At 54.2% G+C, this 24,303-nt stretch overlaps 9 protein-coding genes across 9 annotated transcripts; 2 read left to right on the top strand and 7 right to left on the bottom strand.

The window, feature by feature from the left end:
* Window positions 1-926: 926 nt before the first annotated feature.
* On the bottom strand, window positions 927-2,559 carry SETTUDRAFT_98807 (uncharacterized protein; the record flags this gene model as incomplete). The annotated part of the gene is made up of 6 exons (XM_008032932.1): window positions 927-1,463; window positions 1,515-1,697; window positions 1,751-1,976; window positions 2,043-2,189; window positions 2,250-2,311; window positions 2,437-2,559. 6 exons carry the CDS (start codon window positions 2,557-2,559, stop codon window positions 927-929), a joined length of 1,278 nt encoding a protein of 425 aa, XP_008031123.1.
* A 2,216-nt stretch (window positions 2,560-4,775) lies between these two features.
* Window positions 4,776-5,788, bottom strand: SETTUDRAFT_166116 (uncharacterized protein). Its single transcript, XM_008032931.1, has one exon. It carries the CDS (start codon window positions 5,749-5,751, stop codon window positions 4,870-4,872), a length of 882 nt encoding a protein of 293 aa, XP_008031122.1. The 5' UTR covers window positions 5,752-5,788; the 3' UTR covers window positions 4,776-4,869.
* A 528-nt stretch (window positions 5,789-6,316) lies between these two features.
* On the bottom strand, window positions 6,317-7,951 carry SETTUDRAFT_143521 (uncharacterized protein; the record flags this gene model as incomplete). Its single annotated transcript, XM_008032930.1, has 3 exons — window positions 7,756-7,951; window positions 7,162-7,694; window positions 6,317-7,108 (listed from the first exon to the last, which is right to left on the bottom strand). Exons 1-3 carry the CDS (start codon window positions 7,943-7,945, stop codon window positions 6,317-6,319), a joined length of 1,515 nt encoding a protein of 504 aa, XP_008031121.1. The 5' UTR covers window positions 7,946-7,951.
* Window positions 7,952-8,145: 194 nt separating this feature from the next.
* SETTUDRAFT_166115 (uncharacterized protein) lies at window positions 8,146-9,627 on the bottom strand. The gene is made up of 6 exons (XM_008032929.1): window positions 9,601-9,627; window positions 9,357-9,552; window positions 9,283-9,304; window positions 9,111-9,179; window positions 8,967-9,058; window positions 8,146-8,917 (listed from the first exon to the last, which is right to left on the bottom strand). The coding sequence occupies exons 2-6, from the start codon at window positions 9,420-9,422 to the stop codon at window positions 8,252-8,254; spliced, it is 915 nt and encodes a 304-aa protein (XP_008031120.1). The 5' UTR covers window positions 9,423-9,552; window positions 9,601-9,627; the 3' UTR covers window positions 8,146-8,251.
* A 344-nt stretch (window positions 9,628-9,971) lies between these two features.
* Window positions 9,972-11,695, bottom strand: SETTUDRAFT_166114 (uncharacterized protein). The gene is made up of 3 exons (XM_008032928.1): window positions 11,614-11,695; window positions 11,490-11,551; window positions 9,972-11,433 (listed from the first exon to the last, which is right to left on the bottom strand). Exons 1-3 carry the CDS (start codon window positions 11,678-11,680, stop codon window positions 10,039-10,041), a joined length of 1,524 nt encoding a protein of 507 aa, XP_008031119.1. The 5' UTR covers window positions 11,681-11,695; the 3' UTR covers window positions 9,972-10,038.
* A 1,107-nt stretch (window positions 11,696-12,802) lies between these two features.
* Window positions 12,803-15,255, top strand: SETTUDRAFT_44572 (uncharacterized protein; the record flags this gene model as incomplete). The annotated part of the gene is made up of 4 exons (XM_008032545.1): window positions 12,803-13,086; window positions 13,142-13,266; window positions 13,317-13,876; window positions 13,927-15,255. The coding sequence occupies 4 exons, from the start codon at window positions 12,803-12,805 to the stop codon at window positions 14,776-14,778; spliced, it is 1,821 nt and encodes a 606-aa protein (XP_008030736.1). The 3' UTR covers window positions 14,779-15,255.
* A 20-nt stretch (window positions 15,256-15,275) lies between these two features.
* Window positions 15,276-17,111, bottom strand: SETTUDRAFT_166112 (uncharacterized protein). The gene is made up of 4 exons (XM_008032927.1): window positions 16,952-17,111; window positions 16,817-16,891; window positions 16,053-16,766; window positions 15,276-15,979 (listed from the first exon to the last, which is right to left on the bottom strand). The coding sequence occupies exons 1-4, from the start codon at window positions 17,072-17,074 to the stop codon at window positions 15,626-15,628; spliced, it is 1,266 nt and encodes a 421-aa protein (XP_008031118.1). The 5' UTR covers window positions 17,075-17,111; the 3' UTR covers window positions 15,276-15,625.
* Window positions 17,112-18,556: 1,445 nt separating this feature from the next.
* SETTUDRAFT_157637 (uncharacterized protein) lies at window positions 18,557-20,846 on the bottom strand (the record flags this gene model as incomplete). Its single annotated transcript, XM_008032926.1, has 2 exons — window positions 18,557-18,962; window positions 19,012-20,846. 2 exons carry the CDS (start codon window positions 20,844-20,846, stop codon window positions 18,557-18,559), a joined length of 2,241 nt encoding a protein of 746 aa, XP_008031117.1.
* A 1,439-nt stretch (window positions 20,847-22,285) lies between these two features.
* SETTUDRAFT_166110 (uncharacterized protein) lies at window positions 22,286-23,899 on the top strand. Its single transcript, XM_008032925.1, has 3 exons — window positions 22,286-22,612; window positions 22,664-23,222; window positions 23,270-23,899. The coding sequence occupies exons 1-3, from the start codon at window positions 22,301-22,303 to the stop codon at window positions 23,557-23,559; spliced, it is 1,161 nt and encodes a 386-aa protein (XP_008031116.1). The 5' UTR covers window positions 22,286-22,300; the 3' UTR covers window positions 23,560-23,899.
* Window positions 23,900-24,303: the final 404 nt, after the last annotated feature.

Below are 24,303 nucleotides of genomic sequence, written 5' to 3'. Positions count from 1 at the left end.
TTATTTATACGTAACTAACTACGTTATTTAGTTACATAACTAAAGTTATGTAATTCACTACTATATAAACTGTAGGTCATACCTCTCTAGCGTAGCCCTTTACAAATATTTAATATAAAATTTTTTATTATAGACTTAGTAGGTGTAAGCTAATAACTAGGAAGCTTCTATATATACTTTATAAGCTTAGCTTTATATTATATAGTAAGTAATTTTATATTTTCTATAGTAGCTATATCAGACTAGGTTTATTTGTAGTAGTAGCGTATCAACTGTAACGGGCTAGGTAGCCCGCTACAGTACAGATAGCGGTGGCTATCTCATGTATCAACTACGCAACGATATCAGCAGCTCTGATATCTTGTGCCAGCCTTTTTGGCGCGGTGGGCGCGTTGTAGTTGCGTGCGCAGTCTAATAGGACTCGACCCGTTACATCAACGTTAATAATATAATACTAAATTTTTTTATAGCTGCTTTATATAAAAGTTATTCTTTAGAATTTTATATATTAACTACTATAAGCGCTTTCTTAATAAAAGTTATAGTAGTAGAGTTATTACGCGTTAAAGTGGGTGGGTCTGTTTTAGGAAGGTGCAGATGGTGTTGCATCCGCTGAACAGTTGCACGCACTGACCACCTACAGTAGTAGTTCTTCGTGGGGTAACATGGGCAACCTGGTATTAGTCCATCGTTGACTATTGATTCCGCCATACCCTTGTACATTTACCTGCCACTGCCATCCTTGTATTATCCCATGGTGCTATCGAGTACCAATCAGGTAATGCTGCCGAAAGGCAAGCAGCCCCAAGTGTAGTATAATTCACAAAGCGAGTGCATAGAAGGGTGTTGGGCCAAAGATTTTCTGTTTCTTTTGTTTTTTTTTCATTGCTGATCTCCTTCGCCGACGCATAACACCAAATGGAGGCTCATTGTGTGCAACGTGATGGTTTTGGTATCGGCAAGGGCGATAGCACTGGCAATGGCATTGACATGTGGCTTTCGTAAGGATTCCCGTATTGCTCATGACGCAGATGGCTAAGTCTTACAGGCTCAATGCAGATGTCATCCTGACTAGTCAATGTGATTGACATGTCATGGTTTGGTTCTGGGGTCGATGCCTTTGATCGCAGTTTATCCAGCAAGCGCGTGACACCCTTCTTTGGCTCTTGGTCGGTTTCCAGAGTCACTTCTCGGCTGCCAGTTTCCAAGTCGATAAACCCTGCATCTCCATCTGCCCAATTTTTCATCTCATAGCTTTGCCCCTTGTCCGCCACGAGTTCTGGTATGTTTTGGAGGCCAGTCGATCTTCGCTTTGATACAAAATTTGCTGATCGGCCAGCTATCAGTGTCTTTGACGTGTCAACAACCGAATTTTTGAAATGTATACCTCTCGTGAAAGTTGAAGAGAGGCTGAAGGGTATTTTAGCAAGAAGTGGTTTAAGAACAGGAGCTGAAGCGCAAATCTAGTTTTAGTGGTCAGCATTGCAAGAGGCAACATTCCACAATACACTCACAACCCCTAGATCAATTTCTACGGCAGCAGCAATCCACAACGGGTATGCGTACCACGTCTGGTCGTACTCGTTAAAAAGGCTTCGGTATATGTACCATGTTCGCACGACGCCAGCAGCGGTAACGAGAAGGCCTATGCCGAAGAGGAAGGTCACAGCTAGACGCTGATTCAGGGGCATTTGCAGCTTTCAAGTCTCAGTATTCGTTGTGAACCTGCGACTGGATTGAGAAGACTTACAGACAGCACTAGGGGAATAGGTGTTATTGTTGTAAGCAAATCTGCAATGCAGTTGATGATTCCGCAGACCAAAGTCGTCACAGCTTCATTCAAGCAAGCATCTGGTGGTGCGCCAATTGTCCAGTAGTCACTGACTGGTACACAGATGAATATGGAGAGAAAGGTAAACGATATGAAAATGCACAAGGTGTAAAGGACATTGAAATGGACCAGCCACTTGAACCAGCTGAAGCAGAATGCCAAGTCAATACAGGTACGTAGTTTGTAAACCGTGCTGCTCCGAGTAACTTACGATTTTTGGGATTCTGACACGAGTCGGTAATAGAAGCAATGCAGAGAGAGGCGTGTAAAGGTTGCGGCTGCTGTGAAGACGACTTTGGCCGTCATGGCGATTTTTGCAGTGGGAACGAACTGGGTAAATGGAATATCCCAAATATGTCTGTTTTCATTGATGGTCGGCGAAGATTCCTCGGACGAGACGTGGATACGGATAACTGACCTGTTCCATCCATACGACTTGTTTGCCAAGAGAACGACGGTAGTCAGACCGAGAGTGAATAGCTATGCAGTGTCAGACGAGCGTGCAGCCGTTGTGGGAGGAGACTTGCCAGGGCGAGTATGATGAAGAAGTCGTCAACACCGAACCAATGCTTGATTACTATGCGCGTGTATAATCGCGCAGCGACAGTCAGAGTGGCGATGGTGACGAAGATTGAATTGATGATGACGAGGGCCGGGCCGCGCGTGACTGGATCATGGTAATTTGGGGTTGGCCAGCTCAGAATCACGCTCACGGGTGGCAGCTGCATGGTTTGATGATGGAAGACGTGCCAAGACGACCATATAGCATGGGCCAGATCGGCTGCGGAGAGGGAGACGAGATCGCAAAGGATGGATGACCTTGGGATCCAGACGTTAATGATATGCTGGGTACTTAATTGGGTGGGGCTTCACACACACACACACATGAGCCGCCGGCTCGTCTATTAGCAGCTGGAGCACGCCCAGGAGAGCATTGGCCGCCGTCAACATGCTGGTGTCACATTAGTCGAGAAGTTGAGAGGGCACTTGGACATGGCATCGAGTGGCAGCGGTGGACAAGGTCTGTTGCACGGTAGGCGCCTGAACCCGTTGGGTACTTTGGTAGGGCATCAAGCTTCCGGATGCACGCAGTGGCTACCGGGAGCCCATCTGGCCCAGGGCTCACTAAGAATAGGACATCCTATGGACATTTGGGAAATGCCCTTAAAGAAGCTACAGCCAGTGCCTCAGCATTCTGGTGGGCGTCGTGCAAGCTTTAGCCATGGTGACTAGGTGCATATGTGCAGCGGATCGTGTGTGTCCATGTCTGTACACCCATGTTCGACGTGCATTCCCGCCTGCGAGGCCGGGCAAGCGTCGGGCGAGCTGGATGCTGCCTTGCAACTACGTCTCGATACTTGGATGCAGACGGGGTTCCGAGATGCTGTTTGCTGTTTGCTCATCACGGTGCCGAGTTGCACGGGGGGGCTATGGATACATGGACGTAACCTGCCAAGCCGCGGGCGGCCCATACCCCTGTCTAGCGCCACGCTACCCTCCCGCTAGCGCCATCCCTGCAGTGATGCGTCGACTGTCCGCACATCACCTCAAACCTTAACAACCTCGTCCAACCTTGGCTTATGGGCACTTCACGACTCGATCGACGCTTAGCCGCTAGCCTGAGGCTCTTACCTGCCTCATTTCGCTGCTTCCGATACTACGACTCAAACACGCTGGCGGACCCTGGACTTCGCTACACCTACATACCCGTCAGAACAGACAGTGACGTCCTTGCACACGCCCTCGGCCAAGTTTGCTGAAACGCGATGCGTCCAGTTGCCCAAAATCCTGTGCTCAGCATCAGTCCGCATGATTGCTGGTGTTTTCCAACCACACGCCGATAGAGACGATGCCGAACCCACCAATCCGCCCGGACGGGTCACTAGATTTCTTTGGTACATCGTCCACTTAGCTGCATCTTTTGCAGCCAGGCCATGACTCAAACCTCCGAACTACAAGCTTCGCGATATGTTTCGCTGACCATAACTCACTCGTTCCTGTGACACGGACTCAGGCCGAATGCCAACGCTTTGCATGCGCCACTGGCCAGTCTTCGAAACGAGCCACGGATGTGGCCTTCCCATCACCAGCCCAACACACGTCCTGTTCCGATATTCTGCCATGGAACCGCCCCTTCTAAAACCTTTCTCCGCCACCATCGACAGCTCGCGTCGTCTCGCATCCGCTCATCGTAAACTGCCCGCCTAGCCTTCTGCCGGACTTTGCCGACCCAACGTACCTCTTTACCGGCCTTTGCCCAAGTCTACATCATGCCTTTAGCCCACGCTCCTCCACGCGTCTTTCAGTCATCACTTACGACCTGTACATAACCGCTTTTGTTGGCGATTTCCCAAAGCTTTCGCTTCATGTCATTTAACACGAACCAAACACCAGCACGTCGCGCACATCTCGCGCAGATGCAACATAATCGGACAAGCAACCACAACCACATGGCTGGAATGTTTCTGCTCGGTTGGCGTTTGTCTCTGTCACCACCATACATGTGTGGTGCGAAAGCTTGTCGAGACGAATCCGCATAACAGCAATTAACACGCTAGCAAACCTTGAACACTGGTGATCACTGCAGATGCTAACTGGCATAAAAGCACTCTCAGCCCTACCTACATATTTCGAGTGTTATTGTACGTCACCGAAAACAACCATCATCGATTCGGAGAAGAAGAAAAAAAGCCACTCCAATGTGTCTACTCACTCGTGATGTACAGATAATGTGTCATGTCCATTTCCACATTTGGCTGGGCATAGTAAGAAAGTTTGCGACTGATGCATCAAAGACTTAGCTTGAGCTACTTTGAGCCAGCCTCTCCATAGCGCATACCGCCAGCGGCCGGGAAAACTTGGAACTCCAACTTGGGACACGGTCAGACGTGGATGCATTTGAAATGATAACTCGACATACATTACTCATACCCACAGAAGCTATGTTGCATCGATACAAAGCCAAAATCGCAATCATATCATATATACACCTACTCGCAAAATTTTTACTCATCTCTCCCCGTCTTACTTGCACACGCTTACACCTTGTCTGCCATACCCTCGCCTCCCATCCAGACAATGTAGTTCTCAATGCTCTTCTGCATGGCATCCGTCGCCTTCTCAATCAGGCCAGTAATGGGCGTCGATGCTGCATGCTGCTTCATGACGTTGAGGAAGTCATTGTTAAATCCATCGTTGATGTTCATCTTGGCAACGCCACAGTCGATGCACTCTCTCAGCAGCTTCTCTTGGAACCACTCGGCGCCTGCACCGTGCAGCACAAGATTGACGCGGTCACCGACTTTGGCGTGCACGCGCTTCAGGCGCTCGTAGTCGAGTTGCGGTCCTTTCGGGCCGTAGTTTCCATGCACGTTGCCGAAAGCGGGGGCCAGCCAGTTGATTCCCGTTGCCACAAAGTCCTCGGCTTGCTCGGGCGTGGTGAGGATGGCCTCGAGGCCCATTTCGCTCAAGTCGCCCACGCCGTCCTCGCCGCCGTCAATGCGTCCTGGCTCCGCTTCTGTAATGATGCCGCGCTCGTTGCAGTACTTGACTAGCTCGGCCGTCTTCTCCAGGTTGTCGTCGAAGTGGCTCATGTCCACCATGATGCCGTCGAAGCCGTTCTTGAAGTTGGCTGCCCGCTTGACCATTTCGGGCGTTTGGGCGTGGTCCATGTGGAGAGCAATGGGCACGCTGGCATTGTCTGCTGCTTCGCGAGCGGCATGGACGAGAACACCATCGGCGTACGTCACCGCCCATGGGAAGAGTTGGATGATGAGCGGAGCCCGCTTGGCTTCTGCGGCGCGGACAGATGCGAGAATGCCTTCTACATTGTAGCAGCATGTTGCGCAGATGGCGTACTTGTTCGCCGCGGCGTGCGCGACCATCTTGACGGCCTTGTTTTGGGAGAGTTCTGGCGCCATGGTGGATGTTGTTGATGACGATCAATGTGCTTTGCACGGTGAAGAGTAGACTTTTTTTTCCTTCTCAAATGCTCAGCGTGCGGGGGCAGAGAGAAAGGAAGAAAGAAATAGAGCCGGGCTGATGATGCAACCTTCCCCTCGTGTATGGTTCCGGCTACACTTCCGACATTCCGAAAACGTTGCTATGGCGGGGCTGTCGGCGATTGACTGGATACCCCAGCGGCGGAAATACCGATCCTCGGGCCGTTGGCCGGCCAATGGCAAAGCTTGTGTATGAACTCCGCGCATCACTTGATCGAGCGGCGCTCACCGCGGCTTTTGCAATCCTTCAACTGCAACCAATCCCCTCTTCCATCTGTTGCAGTCATCAAGGAGCGAGCAGTCGCTCCGACACAATAGGGCCGTGTCATAGTCTTCCAGTGAGGTGGTATTAAACCCAGTATCTTAAGAGCCGTGACATCGTATGGTTTCGTGGCTGTCAATAATGCACTGATTCCATCCATATCCCAGCGGACCCAAACACATGAATATGTAGCAGAAACATATATCCAACCACTCGCAATATCTACTCCTCCATCTTGTCCCCCCCATTAACAATGCCCGCGTTGCCCTCTCCGAGATGCTTCAGCAACCAACTCCTCTTGAAGTACGTATTGGGATGCACAATGGTATCCAGATCATTGTTGCTCCAACTGCCCTCATCCTTGACCTTTTTGATTTCTTTCTTGTGACTCCATTCAAAGACACGGTTGCATGCTACGTGGTACCTCTGCTTGACCATGTCGTCTTTGACAGTCTTGAGAACATCGCGGTCGGTCACGCCAACTCGCTGGAGGAGCGTGAGGAGGTTGTCTGGTGTGAATGTGCGATACGGGCAGCCATGAGATTGACCTGGTCCAGGAAGGGGTTCTGTAAGAAGTTTCTGGCATGAGTATGGCGTGTAACCGCGGCCACGACGGTTCGCATCGCCACCCACGTCGCCATAGGCGTGGCGGATGTTGTACTTGTACTCTTTTTGGAATTTTTCATCCGTTATTAGCTTGAAGCTTCGCCGCCAGAACACCAAACACTCGTCCAGGCTCAGTCCTATGCCTTTCAGGAACAGAGTGTATTGCAAACGGCCAAAGTGCTTGAGATGTGAGTTTTCGCGCAACGTCTGGTGCAGATTGCGCATGCAAAGCGGGAAGTTTTGTGACAGTGTGTCGATGCTGTTGGCGGTGATTGTAGAGAGACCGTCAATGTTTGCATCAGATGTCGAGTATGCGGCATCGGGCGCCGTGAAAGACTGGGAAAGGTGGGCAAGGATGGGTGCAAGGCGGTCGTCTTCGTCGAGACGAGGAAGCGCTCGTGCTGTCAGCTGTTCAGCCAGTTAGCGAGACACGTCGAGCGCATGTTACGTCGATGGCCTACCTCAAGCGCCTCATCCAATCTCTTTGTGAACTCGGCCACGACCAGACTCATCTGTTCTCGCTGTGGCACGTATGCCATGCCTCTCTTCAGCAGCACCTTTCTCTGTGCGACGAGTTCTGGCACCTTTTCCCAGTCGACCTTGAACCACTCCTGATCCTCAGTCTTCTTGATCCCGCTCGCGGCATGTAGCTCGTCTTTCAACTCGCGCTTCTCGTCCTCCTTGACCTCTTCCCACTCCAAGTTTAGACTCTTGACGAAACTTTGGCGCTCTCGCAAATCGTCATCTTTGAAGCGCAGTGTGAACAGCATCGTTTCCAACCGTGAGAATCGGCGTCGAAGATCTTCCGTGGACGAAAACGCAAGCCGTAGTATGAAGTGTGAGTAGTGGTCTCTTCGCCTCTCTTCTTGCAGCTTCTGGCTTCTTGACGAGTCTGATCGAAGCGGCAGGTATTTGTCCAGTATGCTCTTCATGTATTCGGCCGTTTCTTCTGGGCTTTTGTTGCGGAAACTGCATGCTTCGAGTTCGGAGAGCACTACGGCATCCAGAGTCAGCAATTGAAGGCGCTTGGAGATAGGCATGGCGGGGCCACCGACCTTTCAGTCTGTTGATTGCCCATGTCTCAAACTCGTCGAGTGTAATCTCAGCCGTGGGTGGGAGGACGTAGAAGTTGAGTCGGTGCTCATAGTTCTGTTGCTGGAACTCCGCCTTGGCGAATTGCCGTTTCTTGTAGTCAAGATTTGCGCGGCGTTTAGTGTCAACTCGGGAATGGTCGTGGCGGATCATGGTGTCGTTGTTCTGCTGATGTTGCTCTGCTATGCCACGCCTGCGAAATGGGTGACGCGGGATCTCAAAGTGGCAGGCGCGGTCGCGTCAACGCGTCAATCACGCTAACCGCATGGGGTGTGCGCGCACCCCGCGTGCTTGATGGGTTCCATGCATCATCATTGGGGCAGGCATCCTCTTTAGGTTCCATACATGCTACACCGTATACATGGACTCAACTCTTCTATCACTTCTATCTCTGATGTATTCTGCCGTCTATGCCCGTCTATCGATATCAGATGCATGCTTGTTGGCTGCGCAGATCATTCAACCCATCAAGTCGCCCAAAGCGTTAACGTATGCCGTGGGAACCGTCGGCGCACCCTCGGCCAAGAAGTCTTCCTTCTTACTCACACCAGTCAGAACAGCCAGCGTCCCTCCTAGCTTGCCGTCTATACCAAACTGGATGTCTGTGTTCAGTCTGTCTCCAATCATGCAGGTTCTGCTGCGGTCGAACTTGAACTTGCCCTCCACCGCATCCATCATAGCCTGACTCGGCTTGCCTAGAGACAGCGGTGCCCTTCCGATTGCCTTTTCAAGCGCCGCACCAGATGCGCCAGCGCCCGGGAAAAAGGTGCGCGCCATGGGCAGTGTGCTGTCGATGTTTGTCGCAAGGTAGACGGCTCCACGCTGCAGGTACTGGAAGGCGATTGCTGTCTTCAGATAGTTGGAGTGGAAGTCTAGCCCACTGAGTACAATACCAACGTCGGGGTCGAGGAGGGTGCCATCGGATATGGCCTCAAAGTCTTCTGGGTTTCGAATGTCACGGCGATAAGCAGGATCCGTACCACCAATAAAAGGGACGCCCTCGGACTCGAGCTCCTGTTCCACACCAGACTCGCCCAGCACAAACACCTTGTTCTTGGGTGCGGGTAGCTTGAGGATGCGAGCAATGTAGACGGCGGCGCTATACGAGGAACCAAAAACCTCGTCCTAGTGCAGTGTCAGCAAGTGAGGGCAGCCATGGTTCTATGCTACGTACCACCTCAGCAGGTATGCCGAGTTTGTCAAATTTCTTCTTGTAGTCGGCACGGGATTTTGTGCTATTGTTGGTGACGAAAACGACTTGTTTTCCTGGACATGCTTGTAAGCTCGATCCTTCCTCTCAGCTACATGAAAGAAGTACCTTTACTCTTCAACATTTGGAGTGTCTCTGGGACCTTGTCAAAGACATGATCGCCCGACCAAAGGACGCCTATTCTTGTCACAATCAGCAAGCCGCCGCACATGATAGTATAGAACCAACTAGAGATCGGGAGGTGACTCCATCCAGTAGCAAGATCAAGATTCGTGCATACCATCGCAGTCGAAGAGGAAAACCTTGATGTTTTATGAGTACAGGCTGTGGTAGCGGGGTAGTTTGGCAACATACGTCGAATCTGTCCAGGAACTCGTCTATTGCGGCCTTGTCGCCTGAGAGACACTGAGGAGGCGCCATCACTGCCGGTACTGTTCGCTTTTACGATATCTTGAAAGACGGGGTGATGTTGTCAGGAAGGCGATCTGGTGGAAGATGGCAATACGATGGAGCTCGTTTTGAGTGAGGTGTATGTAGCCCGTGCGCTTCCCTAACACCATTAGCTGCATCCCTACTAAGACAGTCGTTGGAGGAATACGACAATGCAACTCGGGCGGCTATGGAAGAGACCAGTCGGGCGTGTCTTGTATAGTGGGATGGTATGCCAACACGAAGAATATGTCAGAGCTAGACTGTCTATTGCTAGTGCTTACCATGTTAGTAATATCCTAGGGATTGTACTTGAGGCTTTTCTACTAATCTAGAACCAAGATGGTCCTCTTGGCTGTTCTTACCTGATATGTGGGTGGCTTTGGGCGGTAAAAGACGCACGGGCGAACAGTCCTTGGTTACCAAAAACGAGCTCCTCCGTAGCGGGGTGCTTGGCATGGACCCTGCAGTTGGTTGCGGAACCAAGCCCGGCCAGTTCCCAAGGTCACAAGGGTACTCACTCATGTCATCATTCATTCATTCATTCATTCATATTCTACACCGTCCTCTGCAACAGCGTTGCTTGCTACAACTTGGATCGATCCAGTCAATCTACAATAATCTTCTTCTCCAACTCCTCATAGTTCTCGTAAAAGCTCTCAAACAAGTTCACGGCGTGCTCCACATCGTGCGCTCCACCCGTCTCGCGGATGCTGTGCATGCTGAGCTGAGGGTTGCCCAAGTCAAGGGTACGAGCTCCCAATGCCGCGGACAACATGGGACCGATGGTGCTACCGCACGACGAGTCGTTGCGAACCACGAAAAGCTGCAGCGGAACTCCTTCCTTGGTCGACGACATGCTGTACGAAGCAGGCTTCGCCCGACGCGCTGCCTCCTGGAGCAAGACAATACCTGGCGAGTTGGTGGCATAGCGAACATTGGCATTGATCTTGATGACGGTTCCCTTGTTCATCTCGGGCCTGTGTTGGGACTCATACTTGGCGGGATAGTTGGGGTGTACGGAGTGAGCCATGTCGGCGGAGACGAGGAAGGATGTGGCTAGCGTCTGCTCGTACGCAGTAGCCGTATCCGCCTCAACCTTGTCGTACGACTTGTCCGAGTTGCTCTCGGAAGCTGGAAGCACGCTCAGACGGTGGATGACGGCAGGCAAGAGGTTCGAGTCTGCTCCCTGTGCAGAGCGGGAGCCAATTTCCTCGTGGTCAAAGCAGGCAACTAGTCGGATTGTGGAATCGTTCTCCAACGCCGACGAAGATGACAAGCTCTTGATGAGACCCTCGACACTGCAGTAGGTCATCATCAGGTTGTCGAGGCGGGGAGAGAAGATGAGCTCGTTGTTCAGACCGCCGATGACCGACTTTTGCGTGTCGTACAAGACCATCTCGAAGTCGACGATATCGCCCGCTTCGGCGCCCGCTTCCTCGGCAATCATGTCAACAATGTAGGGATGATGCCTGGTTGTTGCGGCGGCAAGCGGCTCGTATGAGCCATCCTTGTCTGCGTCCTTAGCCTCGTCCTTGGACTCTTCGGTCTTGCCTTGGCGGTTCAGCTCTGCTGCCACCAGGCCGGCAATAGGGAACAGCTGCGTCTCCTTGTTGAACTGGAACGTCTCCTGGCGATCGAGGTGGATGGCCAATGTGGGTATCCTCAGGATGGGGCGATCCACCTTGACCAGCCGTTGCTCGATGTTGCCGTCTTTTGTCCGCACCATGGCCCGGCCAGCAATGCTGAGATCGCGGTCGAACCAGGTATGCCAGAGACCGCCGCCGTACGTCTCACACGCCACCTGGAGGAAGCCGTCGCCCTGTCGCTTCGACACGGGCTTGAGGCGCAGGCACGGCGAGTCGGTATGCGCACCGATCATGGAGATGGGGTTTCCCGGCTTCCATTTGTGGCCAATGGCGAAGGCGACGATGGAGGATGCGTTGCGGGTGAGGTAGTATTTGCCGCCGGGGTGCAGGGAGGGCGCCCACGAGTCTCGTTCCTGGGGCGAGCTGTTAGCATCTATGTAGAAGACGACAGGGGCCTGCGCAGGCTTGCCTTGATTTGCTTGAAGCCGGCCTTCTCCAGTCGCTCGACGGCTGATTTGACAGCATGGAATGCTATGACGAGTCAGCCATGTCTATTCCCGCGCCTACTCGCATGCTGCATGGACGCGACATACGTGTGGGCGAGGCATTCACAAAGGACAGAAAGTCCTCTGCGGCTGCGAGAGAAGGCTTGGTGGCCATTGTTTGTTGGAAACGGGATAGGGAAAGGGGGAGGAGTCGTGATGGAGCACAGGGGGCAATGGAGGCAGGAGCAGGAGCAGGAGCAGGAGTGCGGTGCAGGTGCAGGTGCAGTCTTAGGGTGGCTCGCAGTGGCAGTCCTGCGGGCAGCACGACAGGCATTGGACCACGGCGTCTCGCAGCTGGCGGCGGGCGGCGGGCGGCGGGCGGTGTGGGGTATTGGCTTTGGCTTTGGCATTGACGGCTGGCCGTGGGTGGCAAGGCGTGCGCGGAACGCTGCCGCCACGCTAGCCCGATCGGGCACGGGCGCCTCCCATTGGCCGAGGCGCCGCCTCAACGCAAACGCGCCGCGACGAAGAGCATCACAACAGCGACCAGCCAAACATGGCAGGCTCGACCTGGCGGCGCCTGCCCTCGCGCGCCCCTCGCGACTGCCCTCGTCCCCCGTGCCTGCCGCGCTCTTGCCCTCACTCCCACCCTCGCTCTCGCGCACCTCCACGCACGCGCACGCCTGCACCGCTCGCCCGCACGCCCGCACGCCCGCACGCCGTGGTGGTGGTGTGCTGCCACTGCCGAGCCCTGCATCGGCCCATTCCAGCCTAGCCTCGCTACCGCCGCTCGTTGCTCCCCCAGCTGCTCGCGGCCGTCTAGCACCCAAGCCCCGACCCGCAATCACAACAAGGTCACCGCCCGACACCCCCACCCGTTGCGCGCCAACCACCGCAACCACCACCACCCTCACACTCCGATGCGCTCCCAGCCCGCCTAGACGCTCCTCCATCCCTCGCACTCTGGCGCTCCAAATCGACTTGTTGCTGGGCAAGAGGTGGACTCACGGCCAAGGGGGCAACCATTCATCGCAACAACACAACACACACCACAACACACCACCGCTCCACGTCACCGCCGCACTCACTTCATCGCCCTCACCCTCACCCTCACCCTCATTCCTAGCTGCCACCCGCGCGCGCGCTCACACAAGCGCAGCCTGCGACCCGCCGCCCTTGACGCTGCGAGCCCCACTACGTCTTTGTTGCTCTGCCTGGTAGAGACAACAACAACCACAACAACACCCACCCCCCCCCCACCCCAACACACGCACCCCACCCCGGCGCACCCATCGCCATGGCCCGAGACGACCCAGGAGACACGGCTGCGGCGACTGCGCCCAACGAAGACGACACGGCAACACCCACCTTGATTTCCCCGCCCGAGTCCAAGACGCCGCCAACCGCCTCGCACAAGCGCAACCAGTCCTTCGCCTCCAAGAAACTCAGTCGCAACTCCGAGCCCATAGATGCCGCCGCCTTGTCCAAGGCCCTGGGGCACATCGAGCAGGCGGGCCGGGTCAGGGAGCGGACACCAACCGCAAGCCCCAGCCGAAAGCGCCCGCGCATTTACGGCGACAGGTGAGGTTGCCAGACTGCCTCGGCATGGCCAAGACTCGCTGACGCTTCTTCTCAGGTTCATTCCAAATCGCGCAGGCCAGGATCTTCAGGCAAGCTTCAATCTCCTCCACGATGACGCATCCCCGGCGACTCCGTCCAAGGCTAGGCGAACTCCTCACAACGAACTGCACTTCCAGAAGAGTAAGCACCGTGGCAGTGTTGCAAAGTATTCTTGACTGACTAGTACCTAGCTGAAGAAGCCAACCGAACATATTCCGCGGTACTCCGACAAGAGATGTTTGAGGGCTCGGTGCCTCAGGCCTTGCCTCGAAGCATGTCTCCAACCGAAACGGGTAATATGAGGGGTGTAGGACGCTCGCACACCCCCCCAGCCAGGACCACAGCCTCACTACCACCGCCTTCAGGCACTCCTTCTACCCCGCACAAGAACTTGTTCTCCTACTCGGGCCAGCCAACCCCGTCACGGACACCTTCAAGCCGACATGGCGTACTCAACCTCAACGCTCGCTCCGATCTCTACAGTTTGTCCCCAATCAAGTACAGCAGTCAACGCATGCTTCTCAGTCCACAACGCCAAGCCCGCGCTGTGTCCAAGGTGCCGTACAAAGTCTTGGATGCACCGGATTTGGCAGACGATTTCTATTTAAACCTTGTCGACTGGGGTAGCCAGAATACCCTCGGAGTCGGACTCGGATCGTGTGTCTACATGTGGAATTCGAGTAGCGGCCGAGTGACCAAGCTGTGCGAATTAGTCGATGATGCTGTTACCAGTGTCAACTGGATACAACGTGTAAGTCTCAGATTGAGTGTAGCTTCTTGAAACATGCTAACACAAAGAAGGGCTCCCACATTGCCGTGGGCACAAATCGAGGCCAAGTGCAAATCTGGGACGCACAGACGCAGCGCCGCCTGCGTACCATGACAGGTCACACAGCTCGTGTCGGCGCCTTAGCGTGGAATGAGCACATCCTCACTTCGGGGTCACGTGACCGCACCATCTACCACCGAGATGTCCGACAGCCAGAGCAATGGCTTCGCAAGCTCGTCGGCCACAAGCAAGAAATTTGCGGATTAAAGTGGAATCAAGAAGATGGACAGCTCGCTTCTGGAGGCAACGACAACAAGCTCATGGTGTGGGAGAAGCTCAACGCCGAGCCCACATTCAAGTGGAGCGAACATCAAGCTGCCGTCAAAGCAATTGCCTGGAGCCCACATCAGCGCGGTCTTCTCGCCAGCGGGGGCGGTACGGCGGACCGAACAATCAAGTTTTGGAACACGCTCATCTCCTCCAACGGTCCATCGGCTTCGGCTCTTGCATCGGCATCGGCTGCCGCATCAGCAGCGGCTACCACCAACATTCCTCTCTCACTCACAGCACCAGCAAACCTCATCAACAGCCTCGATACCGGCAGCCAAGTTTGCAACCTCGCATGGTCGAAGAACAGCAACGAAATCGTTTCCACACACGGATACAGCCAAAACCAAATCATTGTCTGGAAGTACCCAAGCATGCAGCAAGTCGTTTCGTTGACAGGTCACACGTACCGTGTACTGTACTTGGCCATGAGCCCAGATGGTCAGGTGATTGTCACTGGTGCTGGCGACGAGACGCTTCGTTTCTGGAATGCATTCAAGAAGAAGGAGCGCACTGGAGGCCTAAGCAGTATGGACAGTTGGGGCGTTATTCGCTGAATTGTCTCATGTGCTCTTGGCCATCTTTGCTAATCTTGTACTATAGGGCTGTTATCCAGCGACGCCGCAGCTCAATCAGACCGGGCTTCGTGGACAATTCTGATCCTGTCCATGAGCCCAATACTGACGTTTCTGTGTACATCATCACAGCTCGTTATTGTTAGAGTCTTCTGCTGGCAGCGGCGCTTCCAGTCCATCTCCTTGCTTTCTTTTTTGACTTTAGCGGCATCTGCATGGTTACGATCAGGTTTCTCGGTCTCTTCTTACGAACATGGGCGGTGTTTTTTTTGGGGTGGTTTTTTTGGCTGGTCGATACCACGGCATTGCATTTTCAGGTGGCGTTAATGACGGCCCCCCGGTCCATTTGGCTGTCTCAGGCGTTGGGGGAGGATATCGAGGCCACCAATGTGGATGAGGGATTTCTACCATCTAGAGGCGTCAGGGAAGGTCATCTGGGCACATTTGAGCGTCATACTGAAGGGCAAATCTGTTAGCATTTGCTTTGATTGGTCGCTTCTGCACGGAAGCTGGAGTTCAAGGGCGTATTTCACCATCTTATCCCATTGGGTAGTCAGCTCCGTGCTGTTCTGGGCCCCAACTCTTTCATGATGACGATTGTACTATAATGGCCTGCGATACCATGAAAAATACATGCGTGGACATTGAATACCGTGACAGCATTTGATGTGAAAAGGTGAGGGATACACAATGCATGGAGCATAACATGCTACCGTAACTTACAAAGGACCGAACTCGTGCTTTTGAGAAAGGAAATCGAACAAAGACCGTACTCTCAAAAGAATAGACGCAGTCGATACCCACACCATATCCATACCGCCATCAACACTTACTGCGGCCAAACACACAAGCCGGCGCAGTCTGAGCCCCCATGCTCGCTATCGCAGTCATCCCTAGGATCATCCACGCAAATCTGACCCTGCTTTTTGCACGCGAAGCCGCCAAAACCACCACACAGCTTGTCCTCGACACAGATACCCGTTTGGTCACAGGCAGGGCCACAAGAGCCCTTGTCAAATGGATTCGTGATGCAGATTTGGCCAGAGGGGCAGTCTGGGTGGGGCGAGCCGCGGCCTCCGCCACAGACTTGGTTTGTAGGCGTTGCGCGGCGGGCTGCAGCTACTGCTGTCGTAGGGTGAATGGTTTTAGTGGTCAGACTAGGAATGGAGATGGGTGGGCAACTCTGTGCATTGGCAAGTAAGTTAGTTAACTACTCTCATGACAAGGGGTGAAGGGGTAGCAATAGGTGTACATACCTCTAGCACAGGCTTCTCGCCGCCACACTCCTTGTAGCAAAGCTCCTTTGCATAGTTGGCACAGTAGCATCCCTCGGGGTAGATTTGCAGGCATTGAATCTCAGTGCACTTGCACTCGTCGGTGGGTTCTGCTGACCGGGGGACTGCCGTTATGTCGTCGAGCGGAGAGCAGTCTTGGTACACTGGCTTCACACCGCCGCACTTGTCGTAGCATTTCTTCTTTGCGTCGTTGGCGCAGAGACAGGACTCTGGCCACGATTGGATACACATGACTTCTTCGCATACACACAATGGTTCGTGAGTAGGCGCTGGTGGTGCTGGGACTGGGGCTGGTGCACGAGCGGACACGCCTCGAGGCGGACAGGTGTTGTATGTTGGGATTTGCCCGCCGCACTTTTCATAGCATGCTTTCTTTGCATCGTTGGCGCAGTAGCACGAGTCGGGCCAGACCTGGGTACAGTAGGTATTGTCGCATTTGCAGGTCTCAGGCGCGGCTTCTGGCGCGGCTTCTGGCTCGCGGGCTGTTACGGTGCGAGGTGGACAAGTGGCGTATGTAGGTGGCGTGCCGCCGCACTTGTCGTAGCACGCTTTTTTGGCATCGTTCTCGCAGTAGCAGGATTCGGGCCATGACTGAATGCAGAAAACGGGTTCGCAGACGCATGTGGATGGTGCTGGGTCTGCGGCCTTGATAGGGGTTGGCAGGGGAGGGCATGCCTGAGGTGTGTGTTAAATTCGGGAACATGCAGTACAGCTTGTGAACTTACTACGAAGACTGGTTCGTACGTAGGGCATATTTCCTTGCAGAGGCTTTCTCGGTTGTTGATGCATTCGCATAGTTTCTGTCCTGGTTAGCAATTGTTGCAGCACAAGCAATAGTGAGCCAGCGCTCAGAAACACACCTGCGGATCATCAGTCTCGCACCTGACGAAGGGACAATTAGCTTCGCAGTTGCTGCCCTGGATATCCTGCGGGAGGGCGAGGATAGTGCCAAGCAGAGGCAAGAGGAGGAAAAGTGACTTCATGTTGAGTAGGTAAGATTGCTTCAGTCTCGGCAGGCGAAGCGGTGGAAAGAAGCTGGAAGAGTAGAGTGTGCAGCATTTGTTTGTTGACTACATGGCCATATATACTAGGAAAGCACGCAGTGGCCCTACACATGGCACGTGACTACAGCACTCATCCGATGTATCCATCTTACAACACTCGCCAAGGAAGCGACCAAGAATTCCGATTGGTCTGGAGGGAACAAGCTGCGTCTGCTGAGGGTTTCAATCATAGTGGCGTAATGAACACGATCTCTCAGCCCACTGCTGAAGACCTTGGCAGCTGCTTCGGCTGGCAAAAAAATCCACGTGTGCCCGTTGCAAATCATCATCTATGTCGCATTTGACGAATATAGAAAAAGCTGTTGCGAGAAACTAGATGAGACATCCAACAATGTCGTAAGCTCGTGGAGAGCGGTAGCCAACCAATCGTTCGTTCCATCCCCTATGTTGTGTTGAGGTTCATGTCAACGACGAAGAGGGAGCAATCTTTTTGGTCTTCTCAATCAGTCGACTTGCCAATATTAGTAACGACTTTAAGCTTTTCCCGGTTATGTGAGTTCCGGTACTGGGGCCTGGTTCCCTGTTGCGGAGTGCAGTTCATCGCAGTGGCAGCGCATGTTCGGATCCAGGCCCCCTGTCTATAATGCTACGCCCCGAGCTCCCTCCATTTGTTGTTTGCTCGGGCGGGCGGCATATTGATTAAAGAAAGCCACATAGCAGAAGAATACGAGAGAGCCTTGTATGGGTATATATGAAACAAGCATACAAACCGGATAATTGTGCACTAACTTCCGGGCTTCATGTTCCCAACCAAGACGCAGCGCTCGCAACAGTAAGATGGCCTGATGTGGCCTTGTCGCGAACTGGGCTTACAACTTGCTCTTCATGGCGAGGAATACGCTGAGGTCGTACGCGTACTCAGGCTGGCTGTGCCACATTTCTTGGGGGAATCCAGTAAGAGCACGCGGCGCAACGCACACAGCATAGTGAAATGAGCGAATGTGACAGGCAAGGGACTCCGCAGCGGCTGAGGTGCTGACGCCAAGACAGCCGTTTATCATCCTTGCACGCCATGTCATTGGTGCTTGTGCGCATCTTGTGAGACAACGAATCTGCATCTGGTGCGCCCTGTATAGGCACTTTCTGCCGCGTACCGCCAAGGTAAGATCAATTACCCTGAATGACAGACCTACGCCAATCCACATGTGGCAAAAATGTCGACTGCATTTGGTAGTGAGCGGGGAAAAGACTACAACATGAATTGAGTAGGGGTTTCAAAGGAATCCAGACGTGACCCATGCTACGCCGCGCTTTCCTGTGGGTGCACCTTTGGTAAAAGCAGCATCAAGTCCATGAAAGATGCTCAAGTCCAAAGTCAACGCCCGTGTACCGCCCAGGGGTATATGCCTTGAATACAACCAAAAAGTCCTCATGCCTAGAGATGAATCATAAATAGAAACACTACCGATTGCGATCCACGTCTCCTGGGGGAGGACGCTGAAAGCCAGCTGTGTTGCGGACAGCGTCAAATCCGCGCCATACCACGGTGGAAACAGACGATGCTAGCTCCCTCAGCGACGACCCGGTACTCCGATGCGCGTCATCTCCAGGCCAGCCGGCTTCTATGTCGTCGTGCGGACGGGGGCTCGTTTCTGATGACCTAGACGTTGGCATTGGCCGAGAAGCTGAAGGAGACATGTTCCGGCTTTCCGCTGCTTGCCTCTGCACGTCTTCATTGCCAGTAGAGCCTCTGGGGGTACGTGCTGGTGATGCTGACTGCAGTCGGTCATGCCGCCAGCTCAGCGAACGTACGACATCACCTTTGCAAATGGGGCATGTCCTCCGGCGCGTGACAAGCCAAGGAGTGCTGGGCATGTCAGACTCGATTCCTCAACGAATAGGCGTGGGACACTTACATGCAATCCGCGTGGAACTCGTGGCCACACGGTAAGCTCATGACTTGACTGACACCATCGACATACTCTTCCAGGCAAACAACACATTCCCTTTGCCGTCCGCCGTAGCGTCTTCTCCAAGCTGCTAGTCCGGATTCGCGCTTCTCTTCTTCGCGATCACGAGTATGGGTTTGTGTAGATGTTGAAGCGCCTGGGACATCGGAATCTGTCGAGGAGCGCGAGCCTGAATCAGCCGATCTAGATCGAGGAGGGCAGTGTTGGAGTAGAGGTGTGGTGGGAGAAGCCGCGGTCAGCGTTACAGCAGAAGAAGGCGGGGAATCGTTGATGGTCTGGTAGGTTCTGACAGGAAGGCGCTCGACGACCGATTTGGGTGCTCTCCATCGGCGGCGCCGTATGCGAGAACGGAGCAGGAGCAGGACGTATACCACAGTCAGAGTGACAAGGGGACTAACAACAAGCACGAGAAGGGTGTCGAAGAATGGACTACTCGAGACATTTGTTGGTGTAAGTGTGACCCAAAGTTCTTTGCGGCGCCCATGTGTATCGCTGTACCCGCTGCTTCCGAGAGAGCTGTTTCCATCCGGAATGACTGGCATGGGCGTTGTACTCGCCGCCTTTTGGGCTTCACTGGTAGGTGTTGGAAGAGGCAGAAGATCAGGATCCCGCCAGTCTTGTTCGCCAATGACGAAACCGTCCGAAATCCTTGTTTGTGTTGACGCAGGAACCATGGTTTTGGTCCTGATGGGCTTTTCGTCATCGTCCCAACCGTCCATCTCGACCCATTCGAGATCGCCGCTGTTGGGTAGTCGTCGACTCCCGGCCTTGAGAACATCTTCGGTTTGAACAAGCCCGAAAAAAGCCAAGAACGAGTGTAGGAAGCCCGGATGAGAAGTCTTCGTACTGGTCCCGTGGCCATACTCTTTCCTGTAGCCCGGGGTCTTGTAACTCTTGGCGGCGTTTCGAGACGGGGGACTAAAGTTTTTGACAGTCCTGGCGAGCGCGCTGTCGTCTGGCATAAGCGAAGACAAAAGATGCGCAGTCGTGTGCGAGGTGAAAAGAGAGGGGATAGTGATGTTGGAGGTATCTCCTTTGGCGTACATCCTTACGAGCGCACCACCACGAACATCGTCGCCCACAACGACGGCCTTTCCTCCGCGCGATTGTGCCCACTGCACTTTGGCCAGAAAGCCACAGCCGCCTCGCTTAAGGAGCACGATTTTACCAGTGATTTCGGCACTCTCTTGAAGCGACTGAATGTCGGCGTGGACGCGTCTCGACTGTGTGCGTGCGTTGGAGCCACGAGGCTGCAGATGGTCGTCTGTACCGTCGTCTGCCGAGACATGACGCGAGGCATGCTCGCCACCACCATGTACTCCTTCTTTGGGAGTTGCGTCTCTCCCCAGACCGAGGTGCTTGGACTTTGTTTTGCTGCCCCCGGCTGGCCTCGAAGTGGCCATGAGTTCGTCACTGCCGTCGTGCCAGCCAGGCACATCGCTGCAACCCAACTCGCCGCCCGCGCCCATGGAGTCGTCGCCGAAGCCGCTGCCGACCCATAGTGGGCCGCTCAAACCGTCTTTGGGCAGCGAAGGACCGAATGCGGCGGGGCGAGCGAGGAAAAAGGTCGAGTTGTCGTCGGTCAGGCTAATTATGGCAGAGGGCGGGAACAGCGAGCCTGGCGACGCAAACGAGAACAAGGCCTTGAAGCCGCCTTTGGGTGCAGCCGAGGCCATTTGTCGCTGGCCGTCGTCCTTGAAGGCGCCCAGGACCATGTAGAGGACTAGGGTGCAGGCCACCAGGCTCGTGGCCAGCGAGACGAGTAGGCGGAGTGGACGCATGCTGGCGGCGGGCGTCGTCGGGTAGCCGTGGACTCGGACAAGAGGGAAGGAAGCAGCAGAAGGCGCTGGCAGTCTAGGAGAGTAAATACATGGGCTGATGTAAGCGAGCAGCGCGTGGTGTGATGTCGTCTGGCAGTCACGCGGGCGCAAGGCAAGGAGGGTGGTGGAGGGTGAAGGGCGTGCCGAGTGGTGGTGGTGGTGGTGGTGGTGATGGTGGTGGATGACGCGGTAGTGGTAGCAAGACAGGTGGGGAGAGAGCGGCGAGCAGGGTGCGAGGGGCGAATAGCACGCAGCAGAATGCAGGACGAAAAAAAAGGCGCAAAAGGAACAGCAAACGGAGTCGCAGTGCATCTACAGGTCCGGGGGCGGGTATGCAGTCGAGGGGAGGCTAGCAGAGAGGGCCGAACAGGAGAGGGAGCGTTTCATGGGACGCGGGGCGAATGCTTGCACCTGCACATAATAGTACATTGTTAGTGGGAGCCCAACATCATGTCGTGATGGATCCGGCCACTGCTGGGGTCATGGCCCGTTCTGGGGATCAATGCCAAGCCCAAGCCCCGCACGCTGCCGCCACCTCCGCCACCACCACCACAGGCACTCCCTCACTTCATCGCCATCGCCATCGCCAGCCACAGCCCAGCCATCCGCCCATCCGCCCATCCGCCCATCCGCCCATCCGCCCAGCAACAAAAACAAGAAGCCTCCCCTTGTTCCGTCCCCCACGCATCTTCTCCCCCCCTCGCACGACTCGTACATATATATACTTTGCTGCCTCAGACTGTGCGTACGGCAAGCGAGTACGGGCTCATCCGTTGCACCGCCACGCCCCCTGTCCTAGAATAGAACCCGTCTTCTATTAAACGGCCCCCCTGCCTGGCGATATCCGGACCTTCTGCGCTCGCTTGGTCACAACACTCCTTGCGCCGAATCCCTGTTTTGCAGCTGCCAACGGCTAGCCGCAAGAAGCAGCATTCACAACACTCTCAGGCTAATGCGTAAGGCACAAGTTGACGCAAACTCACTACTACAGGCTGCAATGGTCGCCCTTGCACCGTCTTGACCGGCAACACCGTTCCTGGCGTCTTCCTCGAGTTCACACCAGAGCTTCGACATGGCCGTTTCCGTAGCAAGCACCACCATCCACCCTCATAGTACCTGCAGCCTCACCATGGCCGCCTACCGAATCCATTCTGTGCCATCACGTCTTCTCTCCTCTGTGTCCTATTTAGTTCTGTTTCCTGACCTTGCTCCACGCACTCTACGCTCCTCTCCAAACAGCACCACCTACAGCCTACTTCTGCATTCTTCTACAACCCCTTCGACCTTTAGCGCCACTATCTCTACACCCCGTTCGCCTAGTTGCCGGCTCCAGCCTGTCCGAGCAGAGCATACCCTATTGCCCTCTCCTTTCTCACTCCACTTGACCACAGCAGACAGCAGGCAGTCCGACAGTCATGCCAGGCACGAAGGCGCACTATGCAGAGGACCCGAACCGCCCGGGTGAAAGGGGTTCGCCTGGCCTTGGAGGACTTCCCTACAAAACTCGTTCCTTGCTCGTCTCCTTCTTGGGCGAGTTGGTCGGCACATTCCTCTTCTTGTTCTTTGCCTTTGCCGGAACCCAGGTTGCAAACAATCTACGAAACCTTACCGGCCCCCGGCACATGGACATTGCATCTTTGCTCTACATATCCCTGGCCTTTGGCTTCTCTCTAGCAGTCAATGTTTGGGTCTTCTTCCGCATCAGCGGAGGTCTGTTCAATCCTGCTGCAAGTGCTGTCCGGCTGGTTCACACTGGCCCTGCCACTGACTCCATCTAGGTTACCATTGCCTTGACCCTGGTCGGAGCACTTGGCTGGATCAAGGCCTTGTTGCTCATAGTCGCACAGTTGATTGGTGCCATCATCGCTGCCGCTATCGTCTCGGGCCTCCTCCCTGGACCTTTGGCTGTCAACACGACTCTCAGCCGCGAGACGTCAGTCACAAGAGGCCTGTTTATCGAAATGTTCCTCACCTTCATGCTGCTTCTTACCATCTTCATGCTGGCTGCAGAGAAGCACAGGGCGACATTTGTAGCTCCAATTGTCATTGGACTTGCGCTTTTCATTTCCGAGCTGGCTGGTGTGTACTTCACGGGAGGCTCGTTGAACCCTGCTCGTTCTTTTGGACCTGCCGTCATCACGGGTGTGTGGCCTGGCCATCACTGGATCTACTGGCTTGGACCTCTACTCGGCGCCTTGTTGGCTGTGTTCTTTTACAAGTTGATGAAGATGCTCGACTATGCGACTGCGAATCCGGGGGCAGACAGTGATGGTATCGAGGCACACCGCAGCCGTGGTGTGGATAGAAGCCCAACGCGTTACGAAACTGCTCACACCAGTATGTCGCGCACCGTGTCTTGTGACGCCTGAACTGACTTTGCGTAGCTCGCCATGCAATGGATGGAACAGACGAGCAAGATGCCACGACGCGAGCGCAGACTAGCCCCCGATATCCCACCGCTACTCACAGTCAGGCGATGCCATCGTGCACATGGCCCCCAACACCGGCTCCAGCATACAGGAATGCGCTAGATGGCCATTATTCGGAGACTGTCGACCATCCCAACGACCGTCCGCGTGCGCATTACCACCACAGCTCCCCACGACACGAGACGGCGTCGGACTTAAGCTACTGTAGCGGCCCAAGTGCAGAGTCTGGTAGCTTGGAATCGTAGACCGGCTCATCAGCTAGCTCTAGTTCACCATCTCGCCGTTCGCCTAGCGCATGGGACGAGAAGTCGTCGAAGAAGGGGAGCATGCTTGACGGCGTGGTGTACTGGCCCTGTTGCTACCTGCCATATTTTATATTGCAGTCTTGCTTTTGTCCCCACCAGTAGATGGGCACTGGCGGGTACACATGCGTTGGCCTAGTGGACAGGGCAGGACAGGACATGGCAGCGCAGCTTCATTGCCGTGCCCTCAGAGTGAAACAATGTGATCGGTTGTTCTTCAGTGGATGTGCATGTTTTATTTAACCGTTGTGTATTGTGCGATGCCCTTGGACGACGCCAGAACGGACCGACTTGTCACGCCGAGGGGTCGCATCACTCGCTAACTATTATTATTATTATTATTATTATAGTTTAACGTCCTTTCTCAGCCCAAAGGGCTATATAAGACGTGCAGGCTTAAGGCCTGCAAGTAACTACGTAGGCTAGAATTTAATCTAGGTACAAATTGAGTAGGTACAATGTAGGGGGTTATCTAAATGAAGGTGAGACTCGTAGCCTAGTAGTTTTTTAGTGAGTAACTCTCTCAGATCTTTCACTTTAAATGAGTCTTCCTCTCAAGTTTTAACGAGTAACTCTCTCAGTCGAATAGGTAGTTTTAATGAGTAACTCTCTCATGTGGGTGGACCATAAATATGGTTGTGAGGGGAGAAGGATTCGAACCTTCGATCTTTGCTGACGTGAGACAGC

Source organism: Exserohilum turcica (genome assembly GCF_000359705.1).
Source record: "Exserohilum turcica Et28A unplaced genomic scaffold SETTUscaffold_8, whole genome shotgun sequence".
NCBI lineage: Eukaryota > Fungi > Ascomycota > Dothideomycetes > Pleosporales > Pleosporaceae > Exserohilum > Exserohilum turcicum.
Note: the sequence above shows the minus strand (reverse complement) of the source record. Positions and strands in the feature narration are given on the sequence as shown.